Here is a 13,427-nt window from a genome sequence, read left to right as displayed (position 1 = left end):
TTGTAATTTCACTCACATTTATATACTGTTAGGTGACTTGCAACAAAACAACAGTAATCCACAGTTCTGACATGTACTGTACAGTCATATTCAAAATGTAGTGACCTCTCTTCCCTATTCTATGCTAAGCACAGTTGTCAGTCCTCACAGGAGCGGACGTCCCAGCAAATTCACACCAAGGTCCGACTGTTCAGTGCTCAGAGAAATACAAAAATACCCAAGAGCTACATCATAGACCCTACAAGCATGTTAAAGTCCAAGAAGACTGAACAAGCACGGTTTGTTTGGTAGGGTTGCCTGGAGAAAGCCTCCTCTGCCTAAAAACAACACAAAATCACGACTGAAGTCCACAACACTGCATTGGAACAAACTGCAAGGTTTCTGGAACAATGTCCATGGGACAAATGAGTCCAAAGTAGACTCGATTGGCCTTAATGCACAGCGCCATGTTTGATAAAAACGAATCACAGCATTTCAGCAGAAACACGTGAGGGGTGATGGTTTAGGCTTGTTATGCACCTACAGGACCTGATCACCTTGCAGTTATGGAGTTGACCATTTAGTCCTCTCTATACCCGAGTATTCTAGAGGCAAATCGGAGTCCACCTGTCTGACAAAGTCCAGACCTCCACACAATTGTGCACAACTATGCATAGACAAATGCTCAAAAAGCTAGATAAACTAAAGCAAATGTTGCAAAGAAGAAAGGGGCAGAATTCCTCCGCAGTGATGGAAAAGACAGATAACGTCATACAGGACATAATTACTTCAAGTTATTTCTGCTAAAGGTGGATCTACGAGCTATGGAATCATGCTGGGTACAGTGGTTCCTATGTGTTTTACTTTCTGGCTTCATTTTTGTTAAATAAATAATGAAAGGGAAAAAAGCTATATGCTATTGTTTGTCTGAGCTTCTATTTATTGTTACATGTTACGATCGTTACGAGGTTTTTTTTATCGTTTTTACAAAAAAAAAACAGAGAGATTAAAGAGGGGCTACTAAATTTACTAAACATGACTGTACTTACAGTGGAAGAATACAGAAGAATATAATATATAATAGAATAAGTGGTCTTCACTACTATAGCACTTTTCTATCTACTCGTCACCCAAAGTACTTGACCACGTGAATGACATCAGGCTTAACATCCTGGCTTATCTGGTAGGCAGAAGCCAGACAAACAAGCACTTGAGTCACACAGTACCACAGAAAGCAAAAAGGTGACAAGAGAGTAGACGATCTGGAAAAGTATCAGACCCTTTACCAAAACAGGCTCCTTCCCACTTCAGGAGTGAATACCACTCCACATAAACGCACACTGTTATAGAGAGCTCTCCACCAAAAGGAAGCAGGCAGAACACATTCTCCACTTCTAGGAGTAAACTGGCACCACAATAGATACTGAGAGGTCCCTCGCTCACTCGGCTGAGGTTGAGCTAAAACCCGTGGCCCTTAAAGAGTCACATGATCAAATGATGTTATAGCTTCTAGGAAAAGGGAAAAATAAACTTTGCTTTATGTTTAGCTCTGATAGTTTTCCTGTTATCTGTTAAAACAACATATATGGTTAGATTGAAACTCATTGTTTGTGTTTGTGCATGAATCTGATACAGTGTGAGCATTATGTGGATATTAGGAGTTGTTAAGTCAAGGTGTTTTGGTGCCATATTTAAAAGCGTCATATATAAAAGCGTCTGCTAAATGTAAATGTAAATATTTAAGGAAAACATCTGCAAATAATTGGATGTCATCACACTTAGGATACACTCTGTGATGTCTAAGCTGTCATCAGTTACCCAGTTTTAATTTATTTCAGCTCAATTTAAATAGCACAGGTGATAAATTCTTGGCCTGGGAAGGATTTGTATCTTTCCCTTTTTTATACACACATTTATTTTACCATTTACACAATCATTCCTGAGTTTTTAATGTACCTAAATCGATGTGACTTAGACAGCATCATACTATATGTGTCTGGGATACTAATCCCAGACACATATTCTGTATAATCAGTATTATATAATCTGAAACAGCTTTGTTCCCCACAGCTGACATCAGTCTGCTTTATCTATGTATTATAGCTTATAATCAAACTTTTATTCTCCAAAGGTACAGAAAAAAACACAAGATATCAAAAAGCTAAATGCATCTTAACGGAAATCTTTGTAACAATGTCATTGTCATACATAGTCATACTTTTGTGTTATTCCCTTTGCATTTAGGATGTACAACTTGTCTATAAATCCTTACTACATGTCAGAGGAGGGTGAAGAAAGCCCGTTCATCTGCTCTGCGGCCCGTGAGAATGGCATGCTGCGCTGCCACGATGTGCCGCGCTACACCAAGGATGGGGCTGAGTGCTCATTGGCCGCTCCCCATCAAAGTTCCGCTCTGATTGGATCAGTTCCTGCAGTGGGAGGGGCAAGTGTTATTGGCTGCATTAATTGGAACCAGTACTATAATGAGTGTCGCCCCGGGGAACTCAACCCTCATAAGGGAGCGGTCAACTTTGACAATATTGGCTACGCCTGGATAGCCATATTCCAGGTGAGAGACGAAATTATGGTTTATAAGCCTTTGTAAAAAGAATTTATCCAAAAATGCTAAATGAAATTAATCCAATGGTCTGATCGAATTGTAGCTGACCGTAAACAAAATGGTTAACCTTAGCTTAGAGCTAGTTGAAACTGAGAGCTGACTTTGAGTTATCTACATTCAACTACATTAATGTGGAAATGTGTGCATAGTACGTAAAACCTAATTGAAGCAGAGCTTGTTATCCTGGTTTGTGAGTTTTCTGTGGGCCACCAAATGAAATACTGACAGTAAAAGGAGTTTTTAATGAGTAGTCCAATTATGGTAAGGTTTTTGGGACTGGCCTTGTTAAGTGTTTTGTTTCTGAACATGACTTTGTGGCTGATTATAACGCATCTGCACACAGGGAATAAGAAACACAGATATTTTCATAAGAATATTGGATTTTGATGTTTTCATGTGAATGTCATCTCCCAAGTAGGATGAAAATCAGAATAAGGCTGCTAGCAGCGTTTTGGAAGCTCACCCATCTTGATAGATGGCTAAAAGTTCATTTTGTTTGCACAAATTTACCAGACATCATACCCTAGACAACACAATTTTTTTTTCCATAAGATGCTTGTTTCTTTGGCAGGGTTGGGGAGGGGCTTTTGTGACAGCTGTTAGCACTTCTAGCACTAGAAGCACAATTGACCTAAGCTCTTTACAGTCCCTGAATGCCTCACATACATGTCAAGTAAACAATGGTGGAGGGGTATGAGAGAGAGCTGGCAGCTCAGGGTTGACGGACATACGCTGAGTGGCCAAAGCCTTTGCCGCTCATGGTCGCTGCATGTAAGTGATGCACACAGATGCATTCATATAAAATGTAACATCAGTCAAAAACAACATAAAAGCAACGTTTCTTTCCAGGTGTGTAGACATTTGAAGTCTTGTTAGAAATGTGTCTACTCAGGCCGTCAGAGAGCAAGTATATTGTCCTAAAATCCTTCTTCTCCACACGCTGCTTGGGAAATGTGTTTTTCTTTTCCCAAGCCCCTGATAGGAGCATTTTTGTCCCTATCATAGTTTTTGTGCTAACACCGTCTGCACTGTGGGGACATGAGTTCCAGCCCTTCTAATAAATCTGACCGGGAACCGCTGATAGATCTGTTTCTGTGTCTAAAGGGCTTTGACTTGCACAGTGTGACTTTCTCAAACAGAGCCTTACCTTCAAATTACACTGAACAGCTCAACTACTGAACACACAGATGGGCCGACATGCAGGCAGCCCTGTTAGGCACTCACAACTAGCTCACTACCTTCCAGTGTGTGGGGGGTCTCAGCTCCCACAGAGAGGCTTTGAAGAGTTAGTTTTCTGGTTTAGCAAACATCAATTTGGGTTTTAAATGAGATTAGTTTGCAGACAGGTGTCCATGTGGTTGTCTCATGGGGACTGTTCACTCACAGTGTGCAGCCACAAACCTTTTTTTTTTTTTTTTTTAAATCAAATCACATGTTTGACACAGTTTTCTTATGCAATATAGTAAATTACTTGCAAATGATATGGTGTTTAATTACAGAAGTTGGAAATGTCTCCACAATTTATTCAGTTAAAAAAAAATCAGTAAAGGACCCGTAACAGTCCATTTCGAGTAATTGTTAATGGGTCTAGTTTTAAGCCTTACATTCAAATCTGATCACATTTATCAAGGGTGTGCAAACTTTTGACCGCAAGCTCGGTCAGTTTGTTTTGGATTAGCTAATTGCGAAGCGGATGTTTTGCCCCCTTGCCATCCTACTTCATTCGAACCTTGACATCATTCGGTTTTTGTAATATTTATTACATTATTTATTTTTACTGTAGGGCTCATTCTAGAATTCAGTACAAGTATGTGGAGTATTCATTTACTTTGTCACTTTAGGAATCAGTTTTTGGGCTGATCTCTGTCAGCACTGCAGGAATAAAGAAAAGCTGAGACTGGACAACTGATAAAAATATATAAATGAGGAAACATCAAATTAGAGAGCAATTTAGACATGAAGAGACAGGATCCAGACAGTATAGATGGCTAGAAGAGCAAAGGCGTCCAGTGGGTCTGTCAACCTGCAGGTTAAATGCTAACAAGCCTGTACACACACACACAGAAACACAGGTGAGCATTCGCTCTTCGCTCCATATGCATATGATTACCATAATTTGTATAACCCAAAGTTTTCTCTGATCTGCAAGGTGGGTCAGCAGGAGAACATGAGGTAGGCATTGGGGTCAGTGAGCGATTTCGTCTCCTCTCTAAAATAAGGAATACGACCATCATTCCTAAATGTACATACCGTTGACTTTTATAAAATGCCTTGGCACATCATTAAGACTAGCATTCAAATTTGGGGGGGGGAGGGTTGCTCAGGTGTAAAGGTGTGAGTCCTGTCTGAAAATTGCCCTTTATGCAGAAGCGTAGTTAAACTTGCTAAATTGTTTGGTCTGATGGCTTTCTGTGTTTTGTGAATGCAAAACACTCCATGATGACATTCCACAGGTGTGTTTTTGCTCGGAAAAGGGAATCTTTAGCTCCTTTTCTGTAATGCAAGAAGGGCAATTTAGAAAAGGATGGATTAGTCACCACTTAGCCTTGGCTATGTGTGCATAATGTGCAAACATCCTGTTTGGTGTCCCACACAGGAAGGCTACAACATTATATCCATCTGGTGGTTTCAAATTTGTGGCTGAATTTTATTTTATTCATTTTGTTGTTGTCGTTTCGGCTTATCCCCTGAGTTCAGGGTCACCACAGCAGATCATTTGTCTGCATGTTGCTTCGGCACAGCCCTCCCTAATTTCTACCTGACTTTGAGACCAGCGCTGCAAAGCTGGGGAGGGGATGGGCTGTAAGGGCTTCAGAGTCTTCGACATGTGGTCGGGAAGAGTGGTGCGCAACAGTAGGCAGCCACTCTACCAACTCAGCCACTGCCGCCCCCATTGTGGCTGAGTACTGATTGTGTGTACCAATGCCATTCTTGGGTGTGCGCTGGTAGTATATGTGTTTATCTAGATGGAGATTGAATAAATGTTGAGGTGTGAGTGTATTATCGGCTCGGCTGAGACTGAGCCACCACTTTCAGCTCTCAGCATTCCAACTGCTCATTAGCATAGTGGCTACATGAGACAGCACCCGTACACTCTCATGCCCCCACACACACGAACAAACACATATGAGGTTGGAGGGACAAAACAGGTTTTCTCCTGAGGAATTGCCAATTAAAACAGAACTGGATATGCACTGGCTGCTGTGTACGTGAGCGATTTTGTGCACAGTTTCGTGCATGTGTGGGCGTGTTTGCCTTAGATCTTTGAAGAAAATGCAATAGGCAGGATATTTTCCTATTAGTGTTGTTCTGTTCCTGTTGTCAATTATAATACAATGTCTCCATCTGTCTCTCTCTCTCTCTCTCTCTCTCTCTCTGTCTTTCTGTCTGCACTACTAGGTCATCACACTAGAAGGATGGGTAGATATCATGTACTATGTCATGGACGCACACTCCTTCTACAATTTTATATATTTTATACTGCTCATTATTGTAAGTATCACTTTCTTTGCCAATGTATTTATTTGCCACCTTTACTGTGTAACAGGCACTTTCTAGTTTGCAGGTAGCTCAGAATATGGTGTTGTTATACTTAAATCAAGTGACATATCACACTGTTGCACTGTACCTGCTCTAAAATAATAACTTGTAATATTTTGAAAAAGTTAGTGACAGAACTACTCAGAAGACAGGTCTGCACAGTCAGTATTGTTGTTTGAATGTTTAGCTAACAGAGGCAGGGTCGAAGGCTGTGCTGGCACGTTCCCTGGCAGTAACACAAGTATTTGAGGATTACTGTAAAACCTTTAGCACTAGTAGAACTGATCTGATTCAAGGCTGAAACAAACCATTATTATTATATCATATATAATGGCAAATATATTGAATTTGGGTATTTATTGTTAATATGTTATTTAGTATTTTAGTGGTATTGTTTCCTATTAAAATACATAATACTGCATTTCTTTAAGCACTTACTGTAATATCAATACCATACAATTCATTATCTCCTAAAAGCATGGTTTGGTATTTGAGTTCTTCAAGTGTGCTCCCCTTCCAAGAGTAAATTTTGAAACATATCCGTGTCAACTAATATTCATATGCCCCATATTGCTCGTCAAAGATGCTTGGGTGCAGTTGTATTTCATTTCTGCTTAAGAAAATGTAGACTTGCCTTTATAAAGGTAACCATTAAACTCAGCTTGGAGTATAAATACTCTCTATTAAACCTCTCAGAATTCATATTATTTATGATTTCACTTTTATCATGCTGATGCGGGGGTCTCAGTTGAGGCTATATTTTACAGTGCAGTATGAGCTCCCTGCCTGCGTGTCATTTGATGTCAAAGTGCTTATTATGCATTCAGATGGAGGGAGAAAAAATGGGTGAGAGAGAGAACACGGTGGGTGAGAGAACGAGCCGGGGTAGGGGCTGTGGGAAAAACAGAGTGATTCATATAGAGAGTGGGTGAAAGAGAAAATAAGGTACACGATAATATTGGAGAAAATGCTTTTAAAATAACAAAAATTGTGTCTTCTATATTTATCTTATATTAAGTTCCTCATGAGGTCAGAGCATCATTTTATCATCCCAGGATCTGAACAATTAGACTGCACTTTATAATAAATGTAGGTTATAATACTAATTTTAACATCTTAAAGGGGAATGACAGAGTTCTTTGTTTAATTAAAAAAAATGTTAATAGCTTAAGTGTTTATTTTCTATTGTCCCAGAAAAGTATTTTAATCCTTGACCAGTTTTTTTTCAACCTCCTTTAACAGGTGGGCTCTTTCTTCATGATCAACTTGTGCCTCGTGGTCATCGCCACCCAGTTCTCGGAGACTAAGCAGAGGGAGAATGCCCTGATGAGGGAACAGCGTGCACGCTACATGTCCAACGACTCCACGCTCGCCAGTTACAGCGAGCCAGGCTCGTGCTACGAGGAGATGCTACGCTACATCAGTCACCTGTATCGCAAGTTAACGCGCAGGCTGCACAGATTATACACTGGATGGCACAGGTTAGATATGAGCTTCTCATACATTATGAACATAAATGTCTGTGTTTGTGTTATGGATTGGGCACGTTTGCTTTTTATGCCATTTTTAAGTTAAATATAAGTGACTAGCTAAAGGACGTAGTTCTTGGAATCGTCCAGTTGCCATTTAACAGCACTTTTAGAATCCACATCGATTGTTCAGAAATAATACAGAAATGTATCTGAGCTGCTGTGGATGTTATGAACTGGACACAGTTGAGCCATGCTTGTTGTTTTTTTGTTTTGTTTTTTGTAATATTATCAGATTACTTTATGAAATAAAATGAAATATTCCCTTTATTAAAATCCAACTTCTCCTCCAGGTTAAATTAATCACAGCATTTCCCAGCACTTCACAGTCTTTGCAGACACACTCGTGTCTATTTGAAACACTTTATGAGACGTTAGACGCACCGGAAATGCCTTTTGTTATAGTTATTTAATCATTTAAAAGAACCACGTTGCTACAGATGCATTCAGTTGCAGACACAGGTGGAAGTACTGCGTTCTTCGTTAATGTGCAGCTATTACTTATGTTTCTTGTCCTTTGACCAGTAAACGGCGTAAAAAAGTGAATCCAAATGGCAGTGGTGGAGGCAGTAACGGTGGGGGTAATGGACACGGCCACAGTTCCAACAGGGGCTGCGGAGGTTCAGGACCCAGTAATGCAGTGTGGTTGAGGCCAATCCATAACCTCCTACAGCACCATCAGCACCAGCACTGTCGCCTCAGCAACGGAGGGCAGCACACCATCAGCGTGGCGACCGGTGACCACGTGGACAGAGAAGGAGGCATTGGAGGTGGAGATGAGTTGGAGATGAAGTCACTTCCTGTCCGGAGAGGAAGTACAAACGGAAATAGCAGCGGTGGCAGCGGCAACCCAGTTGTTGTCACGCATGGCATGGGGGCACTGCTCAGGCGACTTAACGGGGGGATGAACTATCCCACCATTCTTCCGTCTTTTGTGTGCAGCTATAGCAGTAAGACGCCACCCCCCCACTCCCAGCATTGTGACACCAGTCCAGACCAGCACCCAGCAAATCATTCTACGTCTGAACACGCAGAGACACTTAATAAGCTTTATCAGCTCATGGGACAGCACAGTAAGAACACACACACACACACACACACACAACAGAGTACGCAATTGTAATTTTATACATACAGTGTAGTGTAAAATGTAGAATGTGTTGAGGTTTAAAGTTTTGCAGTAATGAGTAGAGCCTGGGTCAGAGTAAACAATATGTTAATATTGTGTTAATGGAATATCCTGAATATCCTTAGCCTCACACATTATCAGCAGGTAAAATGAGACATGAAGCATTCTCCTTTTAAAAGCCCAATAGTGATGTCACACTTGTTAATGGATCAATGAAAATAGTAACTTTTTTACTTTAACCTGTTTTTTTACATACAATTTTTTTATAGGTCACTGTCATTTCACTGTCCTTCACATTAAAGGTCGCTCTAGATGTCTGTTGGGCTCCTTTACCTTTTTGTGGAGGTAAAGGAGCTGGAAGTTGCACTTTCCTTGGACTTTTTTCTATCTTCATTGCCGGTGCTTTCTTTTTGGAAGGACCCAGTTGTCGTCTTCCCCATTATCACCTGATGTAGATTGTGGCCACATGTGATGTGTGTGTGTGTGTGTCGGTGTGTGTCAAGCAGCACTTAGAGAGACCTGATAGGAAATCCATCTCTCAAGTGTTACAGTCATCAGTGGAAAGAGGTGGATAAAGCGGAGGATTGAGGGAATTATTCTCCAGTCTCCATGGGGTGAGACTGCATGGTGGTTTAGGTGGTTATAGAGAATTTTGGCCATTCTCTAAATTAATCATAAAACACTCCACATACAGAGGCTAAAACTAGCAATTTATTGCCTCCACTTACTTGTAATATCGATCAGTCTGCAACAGGGATTAGCATTTTGTCCATGCTGTAGACTTTTGTTGTTCAAATATAATTAATAAAAAAAAACAAACAAACAACCATTTTGGAAGAAAGAAACATGTCACCCAGCGGAGCGGTATGTCTGACTGATGTGTTTTTAATCATTTTTGGACAACAGCTGAGGTCTACGACACTGACAAACAGGCAAATCCGGGTTGCAGGCTGACAGACATCAACCATGAATAGAGGCAAGTCCTTGTTGGTTTTAGCATCAAGTATGATTTTCAACAGCAATTGGGAAAATTATTGTTATTTTGTTCTGGGGCATAAAACTGAACCCCCCCTATTGCTCTTGGTTTGTATTCTACACTTGTAGGTAACTCTGCTTAAAAGCATCTGCAAAGTGTCGAAACGTAGGTGTAGATGCAGACAGTCGACAACAGCTCACACGTAACATCAACATCATTACATTTACATTTAGTCATTTAGCAGACACTTTTATCCAAAGCGACTTACAAGTCAGGTACAAGGCAGCAAAAATCTAATTCAAGGAGAAAACATCAAAGCAAAGTCGTATCAGAAAAGTGTTCACAGTTCACGAGATGCTGTGCATATGCATTACCTCCTCGCTTGAACCACAATGACACGTGGTAAAGATAGAAAAGACAGTGACGAGTAAGAGTCCTGAGACCACTGCTGTGTTTACATGTTAGTCAAGTGCTCCGATCTGCACAAAGTCAATATGACCCCCACCCCCCCTCCCCCCTCATGGGGGAGTGACTGTAACGCTGGTTCTCTCAAATCTAATTGTAGTGCAAATGTAATTAGATCTAACCTAATGGAATACAGCGCAATGTAATGTTGGCTCGGGGTGAATTTGAACAACCTTTTGACTAAACAAATATTTTGTCCTTCAAAAGATTTTATTAAACAGAATTTGTGAGAATGCCAACATGCCGTCAAGAAGACGAGTCATAGAACTAGAAACAGACACAGATATTTATTTCCAGCAGTGATATTCGAGCGATAATGAGACAGTGAAATATGACGACAGCTCTCGCAACCCTCGTTTGTAGCTTGAGGTATTAGATGTGTTGTAAACAACGTAATGTAGAGTTGAAGCTGCCTCTAAACAGCTGAGGTTTCCAGAAGTCAAGCTTTGTTTTTATTAGTTTTTATCTGTGTTCTGCAGTTATTATTCCATATTGATTATAGGAGCATGTATTCATAGGAACAAGGGTGAAAAGATTTGCCTCCGTCAGGAAGCGCACAGTCCTCACTGCAGACACCAACTTATTTTGCCTCTGTTTTGGAAAAAGACATCACTTTAACACTAAATGACAAATTTTACAAACTTTTCAGCTCTTCTAATGTTTTACTGCTCTTGTCTCTTTCGGAAACATTATATTTTATAAATACATCGTTCTTTGACACAAACCTACTTGATTTATATTACATTTTATATTTTCTTTAAAGAAATCCTAGCATTCAATTTTAATAAACAGTAATGCAATAGAGGACAGTGTTGTTTAGCTTTATTATGTCCGAGCATCTCCACTTACTATCCTCCTCCAGGTTGCCAAAGGCTGCTGTACCAGCTGGCAGGCGTGGTGCCCAGCCCTCTGCTCCTGGAGCTGCTCAGCTGCCCTATGTGTGCCCGCAGCCTGGAGACACTGGAGCTAGAACTGGGAGACTTGGAGGGAGCCAGAGGAGAAGCTGACGGACTGCACGACTTCCCCCAGGTCATTATGGATGGTTGTGTACTTGAGCAAATGGTGATTTGGCAATGCTAATGTTAAGTCTTCATGGAGTAGATATAAAACTTTTTTTTTCAATATTAAAAATGTACAGTAATAAATGGGGATGGCAGTGGCTCACTGGGTAAAGTAGTCATCCACTAACCCCAGGGTTGGTGCTCCAATTCCCTTTTCCTCCTTTTTCAAGTATGTTTCTACTACACTTTTTGTTTGTTAAAAAACACAAAACAATTCAACATAAAATCCGTAGCAACACTTATAAAGGTTTGCCCATCTTTCTACTAGGGGGGAGATCTGAGAGGTCGGAGCAGACGGCGGGGGGCCAAGGAGTACAAAAATGGAGTGTTTCGGGCCTGGACAGACTTCAGAGAGAAACTGAAGAGGATTGTGGAAAGTAAATACTTTAACCGAGGGATAATGATTGCTATCCTAGTCAATACTCTCAGCATGGGGATAGAGTATCACGAGCAGGTAAGAATACTCGTGATATCGAGTGAATGAATGCACTGAACAGTTCAAATCGATGGCTCAAGACTAATAGGGCTGCCGTTCCTAGGGTAACAAGCAGTTTGATGAGTAGTGCTGGCTGTCACTGTCTGACAGGCTAAATGAGAGAGAATGAGTGTACAGTGAAGGAGGAGGTGGGGTTGGCTGGGGTGAGGGACAGAAAGAAGAGGAGGGAACGATGCAGAAGCCACTGTCTCCCCCTTTCTCACACATTTAGACTCTCGCATGCAAAGAGCCATCAGGACACTGTTACGCACTCTCCAGGATTAAGTTTCTAGTTTACCCCATGTGGCCAACATCTGGGAAGTATCAGCCTAATAATCCCACTTCCCATTTTCCTTCCTCCACAGTCACACACTGGCAAATCTGTGCGCTTCCACTGACACATTCATCGACAGAGTTTTCAAACCTTAGTAGAAATATTTTGTATGCACGCACGTGCACACAACCTTTTCGTTTCCGACCAAAAAAAAAAACAAATGGATCAAAACTAATAGAGAACATTCTTGTGCATGAACACAGATTCCATCCTTCTCACTGTCTCTGCTTATCTCCCTCTCCTCTAATTCCCTCTCCAGGGGATCTGTGTGTGTGTTGCTATCTTTGTGGTATAAACATAAGGAGCCACTGGGAGACCCATGCCCTTTTTGGGCCAAAAACACACACACAACGTGTTATGTAAGAGTTCCTCCTCCCTCTGTACTCATCATCTCCATTATGTGACACCTAGCCAAACCTTATGAGACTATGACTGGATCTGTGTGTGAAGAGGTGTATAAACGTAGGAGGCATCGCGTAGAGTAATGCGAGTGTGGAGTGAGAGAGGCTGGAAGAGACAAAGAGGGAGTGAGAGGTGTAGAGAAAAAAGGAAATGATTGTTGCTTGTTGTGCCTGTGTTTATACTGTTTCCACATTCCAGCGATTGAGTTCTTGTTTTTGCGTCGGTGTGGAAGTATGCTCATTTTAATAAAGGTGTATTTGCCATGATTACAATTCGACACTCTCTGTTCACTTCATTAGGTACATCTGTACAACCTAATGAAATTCAATACAGCAGATCTGCCTTCAATCCTGCATCTACAAAATTACGATTTCTCCTTTTTTTAAGTCAGAAAGATGATATTTCTACTGCGTGTTGTACTGGAGTGCATGGTATTAGGCGGTGGTTCTATTGCCCGTGTATTGCCCACCCTATCCGATCCTGCAGGGAGCAAACACAAATTCCAAAAAGCTATTCATGTTTGTGTTAACCTTGCACATTGATTTGACATGGATTTTATGTTAGGAAAGAGTGCATTTTTAGCCCTGCTTGATTCTCTGCTCTGTCAAAACAAAGGATTTCAGTAGGAAGCAATATTTTTAAATATTCATCTCGAACCATCAAATACAGAAAAACATATGTTGACACACAGTATGTTTAAGAGATTCGGTTTTTGAATTGCTTAAAAAAAAAGGCATGATGTGATGGAGCTGACAACTGTCTAGCACCTTGATGGGATTTATTAATGTAGAGAGCAGTATTCCATCTTTTTTGTTTCCCGTCGGCCTCATTATTTGAATTGAACCTGTTTCTGCTGAAAGCTTGCTACCAGTGTTTTGTGCGTTAAGTGGAACCAGAAATACCTTTGCTGATTTGGC

General features: G+C 40.9%; 1 protein-coding gene across 6 annotated transcripts in view; it reads left to right on the top strand.

Annotated features, from left to right (window-relative positions):
- cacna1ha (calcium channel, voltage-dependent, T type, alpha 1H subunit a) overlaps positions 1-13,427 on the top strand; it is a 103,824-nt gene that overhangs the window by 59,684 nt on the left and 30,713 nt on the right. For all 6 annotated transcript variants that reach the window (XR_010910803.1, XM_067476956.1, XM_067476954.1 and 3 more), the window contains exons 7-12: positions 2,224-2,548; positions 5,999-6,091; positions 7,382-7,620; positions 8,194-8,741; positions 11,101-11,267; positions 11,568-11,753. Coding sequence is in view for 5 of the 6 variants with exons in the window: in XM_067476956.1 (XP_067333057.1) it covers positions 2,224-2,548; positions 5,999-6,091; positions 7,382-7,620; positions 8,194-8,741; positions 11,101-11,267; positions 11,568-11,753 (1,558 nt within the window). In the remaining variant the exon portion in view is untranslated. The remainder of the gene's footprint in view (positions 1-2,223; positions 2,549-5,998; positions 6,092-7,381; positions 7,621-8,193; positions 8,742-11,100; positions 11,268-11,567; positions 11,754-13,427) is intronic.

The sequence above is a fragment of the Channa argus genome, chromosome 15 (assembly GCF_033026475.1).
Source record: "Channa argus isolate prfri chromosome 15, Channa argus male v1.0, whole genome shotgun sequence".
Lineage (NCBI taxonomy): Eukaryota > Metazoa > Chordata > Actinopteri > Anabantiformes > Channidae > Channa > Channa argus.
This window is presented reverse-complemented; position numbering and strand designations above follow the sequence as displayed.